The sequence below is a fragment of the Penicillium canescens genome (assembly GCF_028828765.1).
Source record: "Penicillium canescens strain IBT 15451 chromosome Unknown utg000011l_segment0_segment0, whole genome shotgun sequence".
Lineage (NCBI taxonomy): Eukaryota > Fungi > Ascomycota > Eurotiomycetes > Eurotiales > Aspergillaceae > Penicillium > Penicillium canescens.
In genome coordinates, this window is record NW_026703973.1 from 1,934,768 (window position 1) to 1,953,715 (window position 18,948).

Below are 18,948 nucleotides of genomic sequence, written 5' to 3' on the forward strand. Positions count from 1 at the left end.
TTTTGATGTTACTAATACCAATCGCATCTTAGGAGACCTCTGACTCCCCACCCCAGTCCGATGGGTCTGGGCCTTGATTCTTATTATGTTTACGTCGAAGCTTCCTTTCTTCTTGATATACTTTCCAGCGTGCATCTATGACTCTTTTAGTCAGTGTCCATGATCGAAAAACCCGAAATAAATGAGCGAGGAGGAAGGGGGAGCAGAGGCAGTTAGCTACCACTTACCTCTAATCTCTTGCGTTTTGATCGCATAATTCTGAATTTCCTCTTTTGTCAACACGCGTAGGACAATGACATAATCTGAGCGTTCCTCGAACCGTTCGTTTCCAGCTTCCAAAGCCGCAGGATTAATGAGCCTTCTGTCAACCTTTGTCCATCTTGCCCCCGGAGGGATGCCCGTCAAATCCTTGAGTGGCGCAACACCTTCTCGAATGGGGCCGGGATTTTCTGGAAACGAATCTTTTGGGTCTTTGAGAATCCCTTTTGGTGACTTTTCAGAGGTCGCGATAGAAGGTGGAGGAGGAACAGTTGATTTCGAGGGTGCTTCGTCGCTCTCAAAGTGTCTTTCGGGCACTGAACTCGTTGATTCAGCGACCGGCAATGAGTCGTCTAGGGAAACTCGTCGCCTTGGTTTGTGCCGTGGTCGGTCTTCCTCTGAGTTGTCCTCCTTGCTGTGATCACGTCGGTTATTCTGAGGTTTGAAAACACGATTTTGCCCTCTCTTCATATCTAAGTCTGTGCCACGGTTTAAACGTGCCGTCGGATGATCGCGGTCAAACTGCTCCCGAGGGGTTGTATAGGAAAACGTGTCATCTATAGAACTTGAAGCTGGGTTGACAGTATTCGTGCCAGACAAAGTTTCGGGGACTGTCGATGCCACTTTGGCCCGGAGAAACCAGCTATCGTTTCGCCATGGGGCCTCATGCGAGACTTTTGAGATGTTGGTAGTACTTTGTTCATTCGAATCGGAGCGGCCAACGAGGGATTGTCGCCGGCTCGGCGGTTTTGATTTCTCTGATCGTTTCACCTCGACGGGCTGTGTAGGTCGGAGCCCGGTCGTGGGACCATCACCGAGGACTGATTCAGGTGGCTGATGTGGTTCCAAACTGTCTATTTCCTTTGATGGGGAGACTGGAGATTCTGGGCTTTCCTCTTCTGAATCGGCTGTGTCTTGAATGGAACCAAGGACATCTCTCCGTCTCTGATAAAGAAAATCATCATATCTCCTATCCCCATCAATAACAAAATTTAAATCACTTGCATCAAAAATAGGTCCTTCCGAAGTCTTCAAATTGCGTGGTGTTTCCGGCTTACTACCAGGATCGCTGGAATCTCCGAAAGCCTGTACAGACGCAGCTTTGGGCGGGTCAGCCGATGGAGCTTCATCTTCCAGATCCGCACGAGGAAGGATAAAAAGTGCCAGTTGTTCCAAGTGATGTCCAACATGTCGCTCGAAGGTAAGAGGCGGTCGAATGGGCTCCAGACAAAGAGGACAATCCGAACCATTTTGATTAGTATCCGAGATGGAATGGGCTTCGCACATGTGGTGATACCACTGTCGACGACTTTCATACAACTTTGATGGTGTACTGCAGTCGGGAGATAGGCATACATATGGCATCAAGTCCCGGAATACATGGCGGGCCCAGTCCTTGGTGTTTTTAATGGTAATCATAAGGCGACAATATGGACATTCGAATGGTGCTTTATCTGCGGATCCCTTCGGAGCACTAGGAACAGAAAGTGACTCATCCCCTGCGAAAATGCTAGAGGCGTATGATGTTTGTGACACACCAGACGTCGAATTTGTCTCAAGGAAGTGGAGGTGATCCATGCCATCGGCCAGTGCCATTTCCGTAGCCACGGTTTCAGAAAGAAAGTTGGACTCCGCATCGCCGTGATTTAATAAGCCTTTGCCCAGTTTTGCTCGGTGCCGCTCGAAATATTTCAGAACTGCTTTTTGTTTCGCCATGGCAGCACTTAAACGGCGAATCGTGTTGTCCTCGGCGCCGGGAAACTTGTGGGAAATGTGTTGCTGAGCCCAGGGCTCGAAGAAAGAAGCATGTTTGATCTTCATTCGAACAAGTCGATCGTGATCAGCCGGTTTGCGAATAGCCATGGTAATCTGGAATAGAAGGTTGATATTGTTGCGTAGGCTTTGATAGAGTAGTTGGACGTCCGTCATCTCGTTGCCTTCGCTTTCAAATTCCATATCGCTATCACCGCTGAAACCGCCCTCGTCATATGGCTCATCTTCCCCTTCCTCGATAACCTCGCGCAGATTTAGTAAGACCTGTAGCGTTCGCTGTAGGATCTTTATCGTTTCATCCTTCAAGTGTGAAGCATCCCGGAGCCGATAGTCCAGTGAAGACTGTCCAGTTTGATGAGCGCCAATATTGGAAGCCCAAACTCGAAGTCGCCCTAACTCGTCCAACCAGCGGCGTTGCGAGACTTCATTTTCGAAATTCGCGAGGACGCCTGAAGTGGTTGAATCGGTAAACTCCTTCAAGCAGTCATTCAAAGCACTAGCAATCGTGGCCGTCATAGCTTAGACAACTTACATGCCCTCAGATAGAGAGATGATGTCCTGCTAGGAAGTGATAGGAGTTGAGAGTAGAAAGTGAGGCTGAAGCTGCGGGGTAGTGGCGGGCGAAGGACTCAAACAATCTCACTCTTTCGTTGTCATTCCTTTTTACCTCTCAGTACTGAGTGGTCACTGGTCTAATTACGCTTGCTTGAACGATGGTGACCGGAATAGAAGCCACTGGTGTGGCGTTGGCCATTCTTCCCTTGCTTGTGAACCAACTGGACAACTATGCACGGGGCTTAGAAAAGATCAAAGCCTTTCGACGATATAAGTGGCAGTTGGAGGACTATTCAACTGGACTGAGTACGCAATATGCCATTTTGCTGAATACCTTAGAGCTGTCTCTTGAAGGTGTTGTGGATGATCACGACGAAAGATCTGAGTTGATCAGCAACCCTAGGGGGCCTGGGTGGAGTGAGAGAGGGTTTCAACAACAATTGACCGAAAAGCTCGATCGCAACTATGTCCCTTTTACCCGAACAGTAAGAGGACTGTGCGACCTTCTAGAAGATCTGTCTCGAAAACTGGGACTGGAGACAGCGGATTATACAACGGCAAGCTACCACAGCATTTTCACACAAGTGAAAGGAGAGCTAATGTATTGAGTTCGCGTAGTCTATATCAATAAAGCCGCTGAACGCCCTAAAGTTTCGCAAAGTTTTTTCCATTGCAATTTACCAGGATCTCCTAGATAAAATTGACAAGACAAACCAAATCCTGAAGACCCTGAGCGAGCAATCTCAACAACGGGATGAATCTCGACGCGGCCCGGCCAAAAGAAGGAAATATCTGAATCGGTATCGAGACAACAGACGACATGCAAAGGCAATTTATGCAATCATGGTACAAAATAGTCAATGTTGGAGTGGTTCATGTCACGACGAACACTCCGTCGGATTCCAGCTTGATCAAATCGTCTTGAATGGAACAAAGGGCTCAAGTGATGCACCCTTGGACCCAAAATTCCACTTGATCCTTCCACCACCAAAAAGTGATAGCGCCTCATATCATCAAGGCCGATGGCACGAGATCAAAGTGGTAGCGAGCCCGAACGTCGAATCCTGTTGCCTTCCTCAAGACCCTCAATTGCCCGCTCGAACACGAAAAGTCCAATTTACTACATGTTCACCGGCAACAGTCTGCATGGAGAATGTCCACACAGGGCCCATTCGTGAACTAGGCTCTCCAATCGCCGATTTATGCTCCACCCTTGATCAGTTTGATGCCACGAGTCCGGAGGCAAACTTGGATTCTATTGGATACATCAGCAGCGAACAGGCCTCATTCGGAAGTCGATACCACATGAGTCTAGTACGTAGCATTCAGCATGGAATGCATGTTCATTCCTTGCAAGAGATACTGATTGGAACCCCGTCCCTGCCGGACTCTCCGATTCAAAGATCCAATGAATTAAGCCGTCGCGACAGGCTCCATCTTGCCACCCTTCTCGCTTTCAGCGTTTTCCAGCTTCACGGAACATGGCTCCAGCAGAAATGGGGAACATCCGATGTTCTTTTTGTTCGACCCCTGCAATCTACCTTTCCTCAATATGAACGCCCGTACCTTTTACGGAGTGTTCGGAGATCATCCGAGACGGGCCTCGGCGGGGCAGCATCCGAAGTATGCACGGATTCGAGACAACGTCATATCGCAAATTACATTCTCTTTCCGCTTGCACTTGCGCTGATCGAACTCTCACTGGGGAGAGCGATCTGTACACTCGTGCGACCTGGAGATGGAGATGCCTCTGAGGAAGGTTCACAATTCAATACTGCAGCGAGACTGCTGCGTGACGTTTACTGCGAGAGCGGATCGAGCTACGGTGATGTTGTTAAGGAGTGCTTGTACTGGTCTAAAAGCCAAGGCGATGGCTTCGAGGATCCCCACTTCGATGAATCCGTGTTTGACATTATTGTCTCACCTCTCCTGAAGGACTTTGACTATTTCGATGGCATCTCCGCTAGAGTACACTAGGGAATAGAGTAAAGTTTAGCCCCCAAGAGCCATGGGCCATCTGATGTGTTCGAGTTTGAAGCTACACTATAAATTATTACTTCATATATTATTACAGTACCTTTTGTACAAAGCCATATTATTGGTTGAGGTTGATGTGGAAACACCGGGAAGCAACGGAAACGCCAGAAAATACAAGGCTGAATGTGCGTCAAAGAACGAAGCTTGGTGAAGGCTTAATATGAGAAAGAGTTTGTCTAACGGTCTTGGAAATGGGGTTGTGTCTGCTATATACTTTTCCCCTTGCCGCAATTGTCGGTGATCATCAGTCAACTTGCCAATTATGACAGACCGCCGAGACCGGCTTCATAAACACCGAGGTCCATGTCCAGCACTAGTGACCCATTAATGAAGTTACATGTACAAATGCGCGTAATCCGAGGAAATTCCGAGGCATCTATTGGGATAGATTTTGGGTAGGCTCCGATGAAGTTGCTCCATTCATTTTGGGATGCGACCTTCTGATAGGGAATTCAGACAGCAGCAGTTATCTTTTAATATGGACATTCAGCTAGAGATCCTCCAATTTGCCTATATATACGCTCGCAGGTTCGCTTAGAGCCGAAACGGCTGTGTTGACAACGAACTCTTGGCAGATCTGATAACTTCCAGAATTTTGCGCGTTTTTTTCGGCTCTTGGCGCGGCTGAATGTTGTTGGCTATGAATGCCCAAGTCCCACTATTAATTTCCTACCAAGACGCCAAGCGAAGCTTGAGCAGCTAAAATGCGACGCCACGGGCATTCGAGCTTTATGAGGTAAAGATCTCGCTAGACAAGCTTACGCGGTGATCTGATTAGATCTCGCTACCGGCCGACGCCGGTTGTCTCTGTCCTCGGTGGAGGTAGGGCCCACGGGGATGGACTAATAACACGCAGCACAGAGGACAGAATTCTTGTTTGGCCCCAGAGATCCACATTCAAAGTGGTGCTGTTCCTCGTTGAGCTTTCGAATGCTCCCGAGTTCGGGTGTTTTATCTGATCTTTTTCCTGGTTTCTTCCTTACATATTTCCACTCCGATCATTCCTTCCCTGGAGGAACAGAAGGTTTCCGGAACATTTTACCTTGAATTGCTGGAGCTATTTCCTATTAAGGTGAACTGTTCATTATGGCGATTCGCCCTTTGATTAAAAGGGCCCGGGCGGTCTTCCATCGGACGAGACTCGATCGTGAGGAGGCTGTGAGTAGTTCGATCGATGTTGACACAAGCAATGTCAATGAGCCCAAAACTGATCAAATATACCCTGTGGCCGACGAGGTGCTTCCAAACAACGGCGCGGAAGTGCCGGGCGTGCCATTTGAAGAGCTTCAACACGGTGTCAAAGACGCCGAGGCTATTGCTCAGACCTGGTCGAAGCCTGCGTTGATCGCTGTTTTAATCAAGTATGTCAATTCACTTACTCGGCCAGACCACTGCTTACACGATGAGTCTATAGCATTTGGTTCCTTTACTTCGTCTATGCATTCATCTCATCGGTGAATGGCAGTTTGAGTACTTATGTCGCCAGTTCATTCCAACAACACTCCCTGTCCGGTCTCCCCACTGCTATGGCCGATGCATTCTCTGCTGCAGTTTTCCTCCCCGTAGCGAAAATGATGGATACCTGGGGTCGTGCTGAAGGATTCCTGCTCATGGCAATTTGTGCTACCATTGGGCTGGTCCTCATGGCTGCTTGTGACAGCTTCTCTATCTATTGTGCTGCCAATGTAAGTTGCGCTCTAACAGTTGAAGCAGTAGCAGATGTTAACACGAGATTCAGGTGCTTTACTACCTTGGCTTCAGTGGCATGGAATTCGCCGTAGACGTTGTCACGGCCGACGTTACTCAGTTGAAGAACCGAGCCCTAGCTTACGCTTTCACATCGTCTCCGTATATAATTACGGCGTTTGCGGGACCGAAAGTGGCGGAACAATTTTACGACAACGTTAGCTGGCGATGGGCCTATGGAACTTGGGCGATCATCTTCCCTATTATTGCTGCCCCTCTCTTCTTCATTTTGAAGTTCAACCTCCACAAAGCCCACAAGGCGGGCCTTGTCACCGAAAAAGAGAACAGCGGCCGCAACTTCTTCCAAAGTGTTTGGTTCTGGATTATCGAATTCGATTGTGAGTATTACAAAAGCTACTGTTTCAATATTCTGAGGATATAAGCACTAACCGTGCTTAGTGTTCGGAGTGTTTATCTTCACTGCTGGACTGATCCTCTTCGAGCTTCCGTTCGATATCGCCACCGAGGCCCCTAACGGCTGGGGCACTGACTATATCATCGCCATGATTGTGGTCGGATTCTCGATGCTCTTCTTCTTTGGATTCTACGAGAAGTGGATCGCGCCCGTTCCTTTGCTCAACTGGGGTTTCCTTACGAACCGCACTGTTGTCGGCGCGTGCTTATTGGATGCCACATACCAACTTTCGAACTACTGCTGGAACAACTATTTCCAGAACTTCCTGCAAGTGGTTAATGATTTGACTATTGCCGAATCCGGATACGTTGTCAACACATTTGACGTGGTTTCTGGTGTACTGTTGTTCGGTGTTGGAGCTGCCATTCGTAAGACGGGTCGCTTCAAGTGGCTCCTATATATCTCCGTTCCTCTCTATATCTTTGCTCAGGGCTTGATGATTTACTTCCGTCACCCCGGCCAGAGTGTCGGATACCAGGTTATGTGCCAGATCTTCATCTCAATTGGCGGATCCATCTTCATCATCGTGGAACAGCTGGCCATTTTAGCCGCTGTCGATCACCAGCACGTTGCCACAGCCCTTGCTTTGCTCAATGTTGTTGGTACCATTGGTGACTCTGCCGGTCTTACTATCTCCACGGCGATTTGGAACAATACATTCAAGAAGGCACTCATCCGAAACCTTCCAGACTTGTCCGATTTGGAGTCGATCTACGAGGATGTGGACCAGCAATTGAGCTATGCCCCTGGAACTGCGATGAGAGAGGCAATCCAGAAGTCCTACGGTTACTCTCAGGTGAGAATGCTTTCAGCTGGACTGGGAGTTATGGTTCTCGCCTTTGCGTGGACCATCATGATCAAGAACATCGACCTGAAGAAGGTTGCCCAGGTTAAGGGTGTGGTGTTCTAAGAGATCATCGCGACGAAGGGGATTGAACTTAAGGATTTTCATGATATCAAGTATATTATTCTTCATGGTTTGTTGATTACCCATGTTGAAGAAAACTGTCATGCGTGATGCTATTGCTCGAGTTTCTGAAACCATTCGCCAGATTCAGCGCCCGACATGCTCATCTGTTTTCTGCTTTCCTGCAAATCGAGTCAACAGTGGCTCCTGGAGTCTCTGGTCTTCTCCTTTCTGTTTATTCTGCCACCACCAAATTGATCTTTTGGACTCTTGATCTCTACCATCTCGCTCTTATTTGTACGATGGAAAGAAGCACCTTTCAATATATTTTAATCGCCTTCAATGTTTTTTTGCGCTTTTGCTCTACGGGGTAAAGTTGTTTAGTCTATAAAAGCGGTGTTTATTTTTCTAAATCTCTTCATTCATACCTAGATTGTCTGCTTTCTTCATCTGTCTGGGATTTGCCCTATTTGAGTGCTAGGCTTACGTGAATGTAACAATGTGCGCATCGTGCGAGACAGGGCTGATTCCCACATTAGAGATCTGTAGACCTCAATGCAGTTATAGATTATACACGGGCAATCCCACTTACTCCCTCATCTCACAATCGGGCTCTATCAGAGAGAGATCCCATTACGTATACACCCGCGCAGCTTACAAGTCCATATCCAGTCATATGAGGCTGTTCCAAACCCTGCCCTATTTAGACGCGTACAATGCATGACAGATGAAGGAATATCACTACCTGATGCTGCAAATCAGTGTGATTGCACTTAGTGAGAATGCCTTTGACGAACCTTCGGTCTGACTCCGGTACAGATATAGCAGCCCCATTTATCCACTCTCGTCGGTACTAATCCCCAAGTTTGCCCGGCCAACGGAAGGAGCGTAAGCCGGCGCCATCGTTACATGTAATTGACTTTGGCCCCCAAACATGTCTCACCTTACAGCTCGTCAGGTTTTATGATTGGCACCTAAAGTAGTGGATTGCCAAGCTTCCTGCTGCTTTGGGAGACAATATCATTGAGAAGCGTTGCAAATCCAGTATTATTCCTCATGACCGTTGGTCTCTTTTTTAAATATAGTCAAATGGATATGGAGCGAGCTGCTAACAAAATTTGACTTTCATTTCAGCTGGCAACGCTTGCACTTTTACTACCCAGTGCTGCAACAGAGCATGTGTTGCTACCGGTGTCAATAAGTTTGCCAAGCACTGCAATTAAAGATTAAAATGTATTCGAGATGCTAGGTCTAAACACGCATCGACCGGAAATAAGCAATCTGCCACTTTATCCGCTCTCAGTCAGCATATGGGAGGAGCACAAGGGAAAAGCGGAAATCCATGTATCTACTATTCAAGGGATATATATCCGACGTCTAGAAACTTCATTTGTTCGCAGGCGGTTTCCAAGGCCCATAGCTCTACCGGTCTTAATGATGAAGTAAAATCGGTAATGGGACCTAGTGGTGGAATACATTTTGGAACTAGATTTTTAGTTACTTGTGCGTTCTTGAATCTTTATTGTTTTTAAATATCGCCAGACTGGCTTGGATTTCTGCATCTCTATACTGTCAAAAGTGGCGTTCCATGGTACACACCCGGAGATGGTGGTGGATAATACCATGGCGCTTAAGAACCAAATAATTCACTTGATGGCGAACAGACAAATTATTGAATACTGGTTCATTGTTATTTTTCATAGACCCAGTAGCTGCGAAGATTTTATATACATCTGTCGACCTATCATGGACAGTAGAATGAAAGCATAGCCTTCAGCAAGGCAAATGATGAGCTCGGTGAAATATCCTACCATTGCGGTCCTCAGAGATACATCTGGAGAACAAGTGAGCTAGCCTTTCACGTGTGAAAAGACCCAGCGTTATGCATAGCGTGAATTTAGGAGCAATATTGAAGGCAGACCTCATTCTGGGTAATACCTAGTTGTTCACTGGAGGTTCTTACCTCAATCTACTCGTCCAATTGTTCTACAAGTTTAGTATTTTCTACATTAATGCTGGCCATAATGAAGCCCGGAAATACAATTGTACTACGAGGATTCGGAGATTTTAAATTTAAAGGAAAACAATTCATCGATTTAATGACAATATCTAAAAGTTTTCAATTATCAAGGGCGTCTGGCATGGCGATAGTGAATAAACTGACAATATTTAAAAAGGCAACGTAGCCAGAATGTCTGCCATTGCGGTAGCGAGCTTCTGTCTTTGTGCACTGTGGACATTGTCCAACACATTCACATCTCGCAGCTCGACCAGCTCCAACCTGATTGTACGACAAATCTGCAGAAAATCCAACTGCCCGTATTTCTCCTGGACCCGTAGGTTTACACGAACACGCAAGTCCAACGAATCGCTAAATCGGCTGATAACTTCTGCCTTAGTAATGAGTTCATTCTGGATTCTCGTGAATACAACAAGCCCTTCAGCTCCCGTACGTGGAAAGTTTTGAATGTTAACAAGCTGAGCTTGTAGCTGGTTTTTGAAGTTATTACACTCCCTGATGTATCTCGCGGAATCATACATGGCTATGGCTCTAAATTATGGATTATCAATCAGCTGTATATTTTGATTGCGAGGTCAAAAGATTTCTTTGGTAGATAAAGGCACTTGCCCGCTAAATGAAAGGTGCCAACTCTTTATGCTTTTCTATGTTACTCAAATATCTTAATGTGACAAAGAAGACAATCATCGACTAAGAGAACTAAGAAAACAATAAAATTCATAGTGTCCTTTGTTACCATTATTAGTCTTTGGCAGAGAATTGACCTAAGGGCTCGCTAAACTCAGACTATGGAGTAGGACTACGACATAGTTGCGTCCGCTGCAAGAAAAGAAACAAAAGAAACAATACCCACAAAGAGCTATCTTGCGCTTCGGTTATTGTGATACGCGGGATTAGATATTTCTTAGAATTGTAATAGAATCAGGGGCGTCTTATTTGTCTGGACACTGAAAGTTAGGAAGAATTGGGAAAATTCGATACCGAAAGCCTGCTTTCTGCGTACATACGAACATGTGATTCAAGAATGATATTCTTGGCCAAACAAAAGCCTATCCACATATTGGGCAAATTGCATGCACTAGAACGAAGAGACTTTCAAGACGCAATTAGCACTTTTCGTTCTGCCAATATAAGTAATGTTGCATGTGTATTTTTGGCCGTTGCGCTGCGAAACACGAGTACCCGGGTCGTAACAGTACCGTACCAGCGTCCTGACAATACCTGAAATATACGTTGAACGGCGCTTGAACAGAAACAAGTCACGCAAGACCGAGTTAAATTAACTTGTGGGCTAGACTCAGTATGCCAAGGAGCTTGTATTAAACAGAAGGCAACTAGGATGACACCGAATATAGCCGATCAGATATGCGAATGGGATCCAAGCTCCTTAAACCCAAGATTGCCAACGGAGAAGCCCGAGCATGAGAGCAAAGCTGGCATAAAAGAAAAAAAAACCCGGTGCTCTTCTGTATGTATAGGCACACAGGTGTGAGATCCACGAGTCCGCCCAAGGTGCGCCAAGTCGTATCTCGTGCCACCCTTGCCAGATGAGATTTTCTCCTGCAGCCCTGTCTTGGCCTCGTTAGCATACTCTTTCGCTTATCTGTTTACCCGATATCGGATGATGCAGCACCAAGAATATATAAATCTGATCGCCACATCTTAGCCAACTTTGTGTTCGGACCACTGAATATCTCTCCACGCAGTCGCCAGGTAGGCAGATCGACCACAATATGGCAGCTGACCCTCCCCATCCCTCTGAGAAGCAGGGCGAACAGATTCATGCCTCTCAGGAAACTGGAGTTGCTGTCCTTGCTACAGATGGCGATGTCACGTCCGATCAGGATTCACTCGACCAGGAGGCACAGGCTGGTGTGAAGGGTATCCAGGCTGCTACGAAGGTGTGGACCAAGGGGCATCTTATCTTGGCATATGTGATGTGAGTTTGAACGGATCCCAAGGTCTCCCTTAGTATAGTTTATTGATTGTTTGTCGCGAAGCATCTGGTTCATATATTTCGTTACCTCCATTCAGGAGGTTGTTATCCGATCCTTGAACCCTTATGTGACCAGCGCCTTCTCACTCCACTCGTTGACTGCAGCCACGAGCATTATGGCCAACATAATCGGTGGTTTGAGTAAAATTCCACTGGCGAAAATTTTGGACACCTGGGGCCGTCCTCAGGGTATCAGTTTGACATTGTTCATCTGGGTTGTGGGCTTCATCATGATGGCCGCCTGCAACAACGTGCAAACATATGCCGCTGCACAGGTCTTCTCTTCCGTTGGGTAAGTTATCATCGATCAGCCCTTTTCAAAATCTCTACTGACTCGTACTTTATCTAGATCCCAAGGAGTCAGCTATTGTTTGACTGTTTTCATCGCCGACACCTCGACACTGAAAAACCGAGCTCTAATGCTGTCCTTTGCAACTTCTCCCTATATCATTACAACATGGATTGGCGGCCCCATCTCGCAGAGTGTCTTGGAAGGCCCAGGATGGCGTTGGGGATTCGGAATTTTCACCATAATCGTTCCGGTTGTGGTCTCACCACTATGCATTCTGTTCTTCTGGAACCACCAGAAGGCCAAGAAGATGGGCCTGCTCCAATCCAGTCGCGGTCCACTCACCCTGCAGTCAGTCAAGAACTATCTTATCGAGGTCGACATGCTTGGAATTATCCTTCTTGCTGGCGGTATGGCACTGTTCCTCCTTCCCTTCAGCCTCTGGTCCTACCAAAAGGATCAATGGCGCTCTGATATGATCATCTGTATGATCATCTTTGGAGGAGTCTTGCTCGTCGTGTTTGCTATCTATGAGAGATTCTGGGCTCCAGTAACCTTCATCCCATTCCAGCTACTGATGGACCGAACTGTCTTCTTTGGTGGGTTGATGTTTGTGTTCGAGTTCTTCAACTCCATGGTTTGGGGTAGCTACTTCGGCTCCATGCTCCAAGTCGTCTGGGGTCTGGATGTTACGGAAGCCAGTTATGTCTCAGCCATTTATCGAGTTGGATCCTGCCTGTGGTGTCTGCTCGTCGGATACTTGATCCGCTGGACTGGCCGATTTAAATGGTTGGCGGTCTACTTCTCATTCCCCCTCATGATTCTCGGAGTCGGATTGATGATCAAGTTCCGTCAGCCTGATGCGGGCATTGGGTATATTTGCATGACTCAGATTTTCGTCGCATTTGCAGGTGGAACCACTGTCATCTGCGGCGAGCTTGCTATGATGGCACCTTCTGATCACCAGCACATTGCTGTTGTGCTTGCTATATTGAATCTTTTCAGTAGCATTGGAAGTGCGATTGGAGGTACTGTATCCGCAGCTATCTGGACCAGCGAGTTCCCGAAGGCTTTGACGAAGTATCTGCCGGCAGAAGTCAGCATGGCCACAGTCTACTCAAACATCAATGCCCAGCTGTCGTATCCTTTTGGAAGCCCGGAGAGAAACGCCATTGCCCATGCCTACGGAGATGCGCAGCGGTACATGCTTATTACCAGTGTTTGTATGCTGGCAGTTGCCTGGGGCTGCGCTGCGATGTGGCGTGATATCAAGGTCAAGGACTTCAAGCAGGTGAAGGGAACTGTGTTCTAAATGGAAAAACCAGGTATTGTGCATGTAGGAGCGAGCTAGGTGTTAATTAATTAGTACAAGAAGGAAGGGGTAGTCGCGATAAGGAATGTTTCAGAGAGTCAAAAAGGAAAAATCTCAACTATATAATATCAATGTTTGACATCAAGCTCAAAATCTTCAATTCAAGTTTGTGTTTCGTGCATAAACTGTGGTCTAAGCTGCATCTTGTATCTCACAAATTATTTGCCTCTAATTATCCCGCAAACTGCTGTCTTCTTCTGCCTATCTTTATTAACCCCAGTGTGCTTAAAGTACATAGTTATTACATCTCAAGACTTGCTTAGCACTGAGTCTGAACACGCACAGTCCTGGAGACTCCTGTCTTAATGGCATGTCCATGTGCCTCAACACGGACGTACTTGAGACCCCCTTGACAGAAGTCATAGTTTCAAAGCCTGTCTTGGGTGCCACTCCAACCGGGGGAAGACCACTTTGAGTGACACCTCCAAAAACCTTCCACTGCTGATGCTCAGTAGCACCATTCCAACTCATATAGACATTTGTCGTGTTGTGAGAAGCGTCGACGCAAGAGAACACATCAGGAGCCGTGTTGGGAATGCCGACCCAGGGGTGACGATAAGCCCGGTAACTGGAGACCACGGAATCTTCTCCAAACTGAGCAGTCATAACACAGGAACCATCAGCGTTATACTCTTTAATCTTGGGGTTGGATCCGTAGCCCATCAAGACATGGTTTTTAGGCAGGGCTTGAACGGCTCCCTGGGAGGTGGAAAAGATCTCGTCATGCGGGTCGTCAAGGAGGCGGAGGGGAGTGACCGATTTAGTATCCAGATTGACATTCATGAAGATACCTTCGGTGTGGTCGGTGCCATTCTTTACGTCGGAGTTGGCGTTGTCAAAGATGCTGATAGTCAATCTGCCCTCTTCCTCATTTTGAATGCGTGCGTCGTGCTGGTAGGCGAAGTTGACTCCGTCCAGTGAGAAGTCGCCGCCGGTTTGACCCTACGGCAGATATGTCAGTATAGGAGTAAGATATACTGAAAGAAGTAAAGAAATGGGCCTTACTTGAAGGGTCCAGTCAACAGAACCATCCTTAGCAATCTTGAATAAGGAGCAGTAGTAGCGTGAAGAGATGAGGAAACTACCATCCTGGAACTTCTCAACAGAGTTGATGTGGAAGTAGCCATATGGAGCACTCTTGTTGTGTCCCCAGTCATGGATAGGGTAGAAAGGCTGCACATCTTCCAAGGAAATCTGATCAACGTGGTCTTTAGCACTCCAGCGGAACAAGATGTCGTTGGTCTTAACGTCGATCTCATAGAAGAGCGAGTCAGCAATCCACCCATCCTTGGGGCCACCCACAGAGCTCAAATCAGCCTGGGTAACATTATAACCAGTCAGCAACATCGTGTTGTCCGAAGTCATGGTGCTCTCGTGGATATCAAGCCAAGAGACAAAGCTCGAGCTGTCAACAGTACCGACGGCAGTGTAGTTATCGTGGATGACCGAAACATTGTAGATGCTCTGGTAGGACTGGTCCAATATTTGGATAATACCGTAGCCCCAACCAAAGGGCTCAGGCACACCAATGCCATTGAAGTAGGTCAAGACCGGCTTTCCGTCTAGCATCTGCACGCGGAAATCTTTCAGGTCACCGTACGGACTCTGCCAGATGAGTTCGTTGTCGTCCGACATCATGAACACACTGTACTGATGGGCATCCCATGACTGATCGAAGAACAGGTAGCCAGGAGCGGTAGCTCCAAATTTGGTGATCTTGAGGTTGGGAGGCTCAAAAGGGCTGGACTTGTAGGTTTGCCACGGCCAGCTGTCGTTAGCCGCCACGCATGAGGTAGCGTGCAGCCCAGCAAGAACGGAGATAACGGATGAAACACGCATCTTGGTTCCTAATTCCGTGAAAATCTTTCACAATTGCTCCTTGTGTTTCACCGGCTAACTACAAAAATATACTCGAAAGGGTATTGAGAAATCGCATGACACTAGCCGATGTCGGCCCATAGCTCCGTACCCCTGTGAGCGATTTATCGCTAAGATCCGATGTGATCGTCCTCGGCTAGGGTTGAAGGTGCTGGCGCTGGCGGCGCAAGCCGACAATCTGATAACACAAGATCAGATAAGATCTGCGGCCCCACCTGTATTTCGCGTATGATACCACGTTCCCATACAGTATCCTCTGTATTACAGACATTCACCAGTATTTCAATCGAAATACAAGAAATGACATCTCCACCATGGTATGCGGAAGACTCGGTTAGTTGGAGTTCGGATGACTCCAGGGATTGATCGGCACTGCCAAGCAGGTGTGCTGATGAGCGCGGAGTGGGTCCGACTTATACCCGACGTGGCCGAGGACTCCAAACACGAAAATATGGAGAGCTGTTGACCCCTTTTCCCTCTCCACAGACACACCCACGCATACCATGGGTACGCAGTTAGTGGCGTCGTTAGGGGGAGTCGATCCCTACCACCGCTAGCCAGTCAGTGAAACCGCCGGGTGTGGCCAAGCCACTTCCGTCCAGGTGAGCACTTTGATTTTGCGGGCCCTGATCAATGATCTCTAAACCAGTTTAAGCTGGGCCTGACTATCAGATTGATAAAAAGGCTTCTGCCTGATTGATAATTCTTTGCGGTAAGATCATCGGCCTAGAATCCGCCAAGCGTTGGCATGAAATCTCTGTTCGCTTGGACACTCAAGAATGGCTAGATACCCGACAGAGACTGCCGACTTGTATTGGGAATTTCTGCTTACTAGTAAGTATCACTGATGGAGTCCGGTATCCCTCCTGGAAAGTGCGTTTTCGGAGAATATAGCATGACTCCGGGATGAGGGATATCACTACAAGCCAAGTTTTCTAGCCGGGTAAGTGTTGCCCCTGGCAGGAGGGCAACTCACTTACTGGTGCAGGGTGGCTTGCATCGAGACCATAAAGAACATTATACTATTTTCTTGGCTAATTTAAGAAGATAATGTGAGACAAAATGGTATGTAAGTCTAATGCACAGTCTAATCTCGAAAGGATACTAGTCTAAAGTCTGCAAAATTATCAAATCAAAGAAATTCAAGTTGCTGAGGGCTTGCTCTCTGCCCATTGCTCAAATTTTGTGCTGCCAGCACCTTTCGGCATCTTCACCATCAATGGTGCTTGAATATCCTTGTCAAGCCCAGTAACCTCCGGTTTGAACACGACGGGTTCAGCAAGTGTCTGGAAACCAAGCTTGTTATACAAGGGAACGCCCTCCACGGTGGACTCTAAATAGATCGGGACATTCAACTTCTCTGATGTCTCAAGACCCCATTGCATAAGCTGCGCGCCAACTCCACGGCCCTGATAGTCCGGGTGCACCGCAACAGTATGGCAGTCTATAGGCGTCAATGTCAGCTCACCGGTGATCACAAGAATATACTGTTACCACTTACAAACGTGCTTCTTGGGTCCAATATACTTTTCTCGTTTTTCCCACAGCTGCTCTAGGAATCCTTCTGCACGCTTGCGCTGGTCACCCTCGAGCCATCCAATCCATGGCTTTATACGCTCAGCATCGGTCCGCTCCCGCCAGTAGACCTGCCAGGTGGCCATGCCGGCGACTCGGCCGGTGTCGGTGTCAATGCATTGGAAGGTGTGCTCCATGCTCAAACCTTGCCAATATCCAAGGGTACCCTCGGCATGTACCTTGCGGAAAGCTTCATCGTTGACATCACTGCCAGGGTAGATGAGGTCGAGAATCACTTGGCCTTTGAAGGCCGCGAACCACGCATCGTAGATGGCCCGGATGTCAGGGAGGGTGGCAGGAACAACAACGAAACCCATTTCGGAGTCAAGGGTAGGATAATGTTCACAATGGAGAGGTAGGTAGCTTGAAGAGTAAAACTAAAGATGTTACTCCTTTAACAGGATGCATAGTCAATAATCTTGGCGCCAAGCCACCCGGAGACCGGATCTGATAACTGCGTAATATGCAAGGCGCCGTATGGTATGGTATGGTATTGGTATGATGTGACATTTGCTTGAGACAGTCCGATGCCCGAATTAGAGGGGCCGTTGTCGGATTGTTTTTCTTTCTTTCTCCGAACTTTGTGAGAATATTCAGCTCAGAACAACCACCAATACACACACAAAATGCCTGGGATTGAAGAACAACCCTATAAGGTCCTCGTCGTCGGAGGTTCCTACGCCGGTTTGGCCGCGACTCTGAACCTGATCGATCTGTGTCATGGTCGGAAATGCCGCTTCAATCTAGACCCCAATGCAGTCGCGCCCGAGAAGAAGATTCCTGTACAGGTCACCATTGTGGATGAGCGCGATGGATATTGTATGTTACCTCTGACCAACGCGACATACGACTAATCAAGAACCCCAGACCACTTGATCGGCGTCCCTCTTGCACTCGGTTCCAACAAAGATGCCAGTGACTTCTGGAAAAAATACGAAGATATCCCCGCCCTCCAGAACCTGGATATCAAGACAATTCAAGGACGCGTAGACTACGTGGACTGTAAATCGCGAGTGGCACGCATTCACCAAAGCACAGCAAACGATGGGCACAAGGTTGTTGAGGAGAAATATGATTATATGATTGCAACCACCGGCCTACGGAGAGAATGGCCAAGTGCGCCGAAGTCGTTCACTCGGGAGGCGTATCTTGCTGAAACGGCGGACTCCGTTGAGACCATTGAGAATGCTGCGCAGGGTGTTGTAGTCATCGGTGGTGGTGAGTATTATTCTATACTTCGTTATACTTTTCTGCTAACAGTGCTTTTTCCTAGGCGCTGTCGGCATCGAAATCGCAGCGGAACTCAAGATGCTCCGTCCACAAAGCAAAGTCACACTCATCCACTCTCGACAGACCCTACTCTCATCCGAGCCCCTCCCCGCGGAATTCAGCGCGAAGACACTCGAGCTCCTCGAAGAGTCAAATGTAGAACTGGTTCTAGGTGCGCGGGTCGAGGAAACAGTCCCAGCCAACGACTCAACCTCGGCAAAGTACACACTCAAGCTCTCCAACGGCGAGGAAATCAACGCCGACCATGTCATCAACGCCGTATCCAAGTTCACCCCCACATCATCCTATCTACCCAGCGGTGCCTGTGATTCAGAGGGGTACATCCGCATCACACCCAGTCTTGAGTTCTCTGGCGATGTTCCTAACAAGGAGTACCACTATGCCGCAGGTGATATTGCTTGCTGGTCTGGAATCAAGCGTGGTGGAGCGGCGATGCACCAGGGTCATTTTGCTGTGGTGAACATTCATCAGAAAATGATGGCTGAGAGATATAAGACCGAACCTAAGTTTGTGGAGCTGGCTGAGGTTAAGCCTATGATGGCATTGGCTCTTGGAGCTACGGCCGTTGGTTACTTCCCTGCTACGGGTATTTCGTCCGGTGATGAAGTGCGAAACATGTTTTTCAATGAGGACCTCGGGTATCAAAGTAAGTCTGAGTCTCTTGCTGACGTTTTGGACTTTGGCTAATTGGACTAGTTTGTTGGAAATGGATGCGTCTTGGAGAAGCTACCGATTAAATGATCACGTTTGGATGTACTGAATAGCAAAATTTGAAATGATTATAGATATAGTACCACTTTCCTTTTCCTCGGTGAATGTTTCTTTTCGTTTATATTT

At 47.6% G+C, this 18,948-nt stretch overlaps 7 protein-coding genes across 7 annotated transcripts; 4 read left to right on the forward strand and 3 right to left on the reverse strand.

Annotated features, from left to right (window-relative positions):
* Window positions 1-28: 28 nt before the first annotated feature.
* On the reverse strand, window positions 29-2,547 carry N7446_013459 (uncharacterized protein; the record flags this gene model as incomplete). The annotated part of the gene is made up of 2 exons (XM_058522200.1): window positions 29-135; window positions 228-2,547. 2 exons carry the CDS (start codon window positions 2,545-2,547, stop codon window positions 29-31), a joined length of 2,427 nt encoding a protein of 808 aa, XP_058365677.1.
* Window positions 2,548-2,744: 197 nt separating this feature from the next.
* On the forward strand, window positions 2,745-4,563 carry N7446_013460 (uncharacterized protein; the record flags this gene model as incomplete). Its single annotated transcript, XM_058522201.1, has 2 exons — window positions 2,745-3,170; window positions 3,220-4,563. 2 exons carry the CDS (start codon window positions 2,745-2,747, stop codon window positions 4,561-4,563), a joined length of 1,770 nt encoding a protein of 589 aa, XP_058365678.1.
* Window positions 4,564-5,709: 1,146 nt separating this feature from the next.
* N7446_013461 (uncharacterized protein) lies at window positions 5,710-7,694 on the forward strand (the record flags this gene model as incomplete). The annotated part of the gene is made up of 4 exons (XM_058522202.1): window positions 5,710-5,984; window positions 6,038-6,308; window positions 6,362-6,707; window positions 6,769-7,694. The coding sequence occupies 4 exons, from the start codon at window positions 5,710-5,712 to the stop codon at window positions 7,692-7,694; spliced, it is 1,818 nt and encodes a 605-aa protein (XP_058365679.1).
* A 3,750-nt stretch (window positions 7,695-11,444) lies between these two features.
* N7446_013462 (uncharacterized protein) lies at window positions 11,445-13,308 on the forward strand (the record flags this gene model as incomplete). The annotated part of the gene is made up of 3 exons (XM_058522203.1): window positions 11,445-11,650; window positions 11,712-11,999; window positions 12,057-13,308. 3 exons carry the CDS (start codon window positions 11,445-11,447, stop codon window positions 13,306-13,308), a joined length of 1,746 nt encoding a protein of 581 aa, XP_058365680.1.
* Window positions 13,309-13,616: 308 nt separating this feature from the next.
* N7446_013463 (arylsulfotransferase family protein) lies at window positions 13,617-15,207 on the reverse strand (the record flags this gene model as incomplete). The annotated part of the gene is made up of 3 exons (XM_058522204.1): window positions 13,617-13,639; window positions 13,707-14,310; window positions 14,374-15,207. The coding sequence occupies 3 exons, from the start codon at window positions 15,205-15,207 to the stop codon at window positions 13,617-13,619; spliced, it is 1,461 nt and encodes a 486-aa protein (XP_058365681.1).
* Window positions 15,208-16,388: 1,181 nt separating this feature from the next.
* On the reverse strand, window positions 16,389-17,138 carry N7446_013464 (GNAT family N-acetyltransferase; the record flags this gene model as incomplete). The annotated part of the gene is made up of 2 exons (XM_058522205.1): window positions 16,389-16,690; window positions 16,748-17,138. The coding sequence occupies 2 exons, from the start codon at window positions 17,136-17,138 to the stop codon at window positions 16,389-16,391; spliced, it is 693 nt and encodes a 230-aa protein (XP_058365682.1).
* Window positions 17,139-17,447: 309 nt separating this feature from the next.
* N7446_013465 (uncharacterized protein) lies at window positions 17,448-18,848 on the forward strand (the record flags this gene model as incomplete). The annotated part of the gene is made up of 4 exons (XM_058522206.1): window positions 17,448-17,640; window positions 17,689-18,039; window positions 18,095-18,757; window positions 18,808-18,848. 4 exons carry the CDS (start codon window positions 17,448-17,450, stop codon window positions 18,846-18,848), a joined length of 1,248 nt encoding a protein of 415 aa, XP_058365683.1.
* Between the last annotated feature and the right edge of the window lie 100 nt (window positions 18,849-18,948).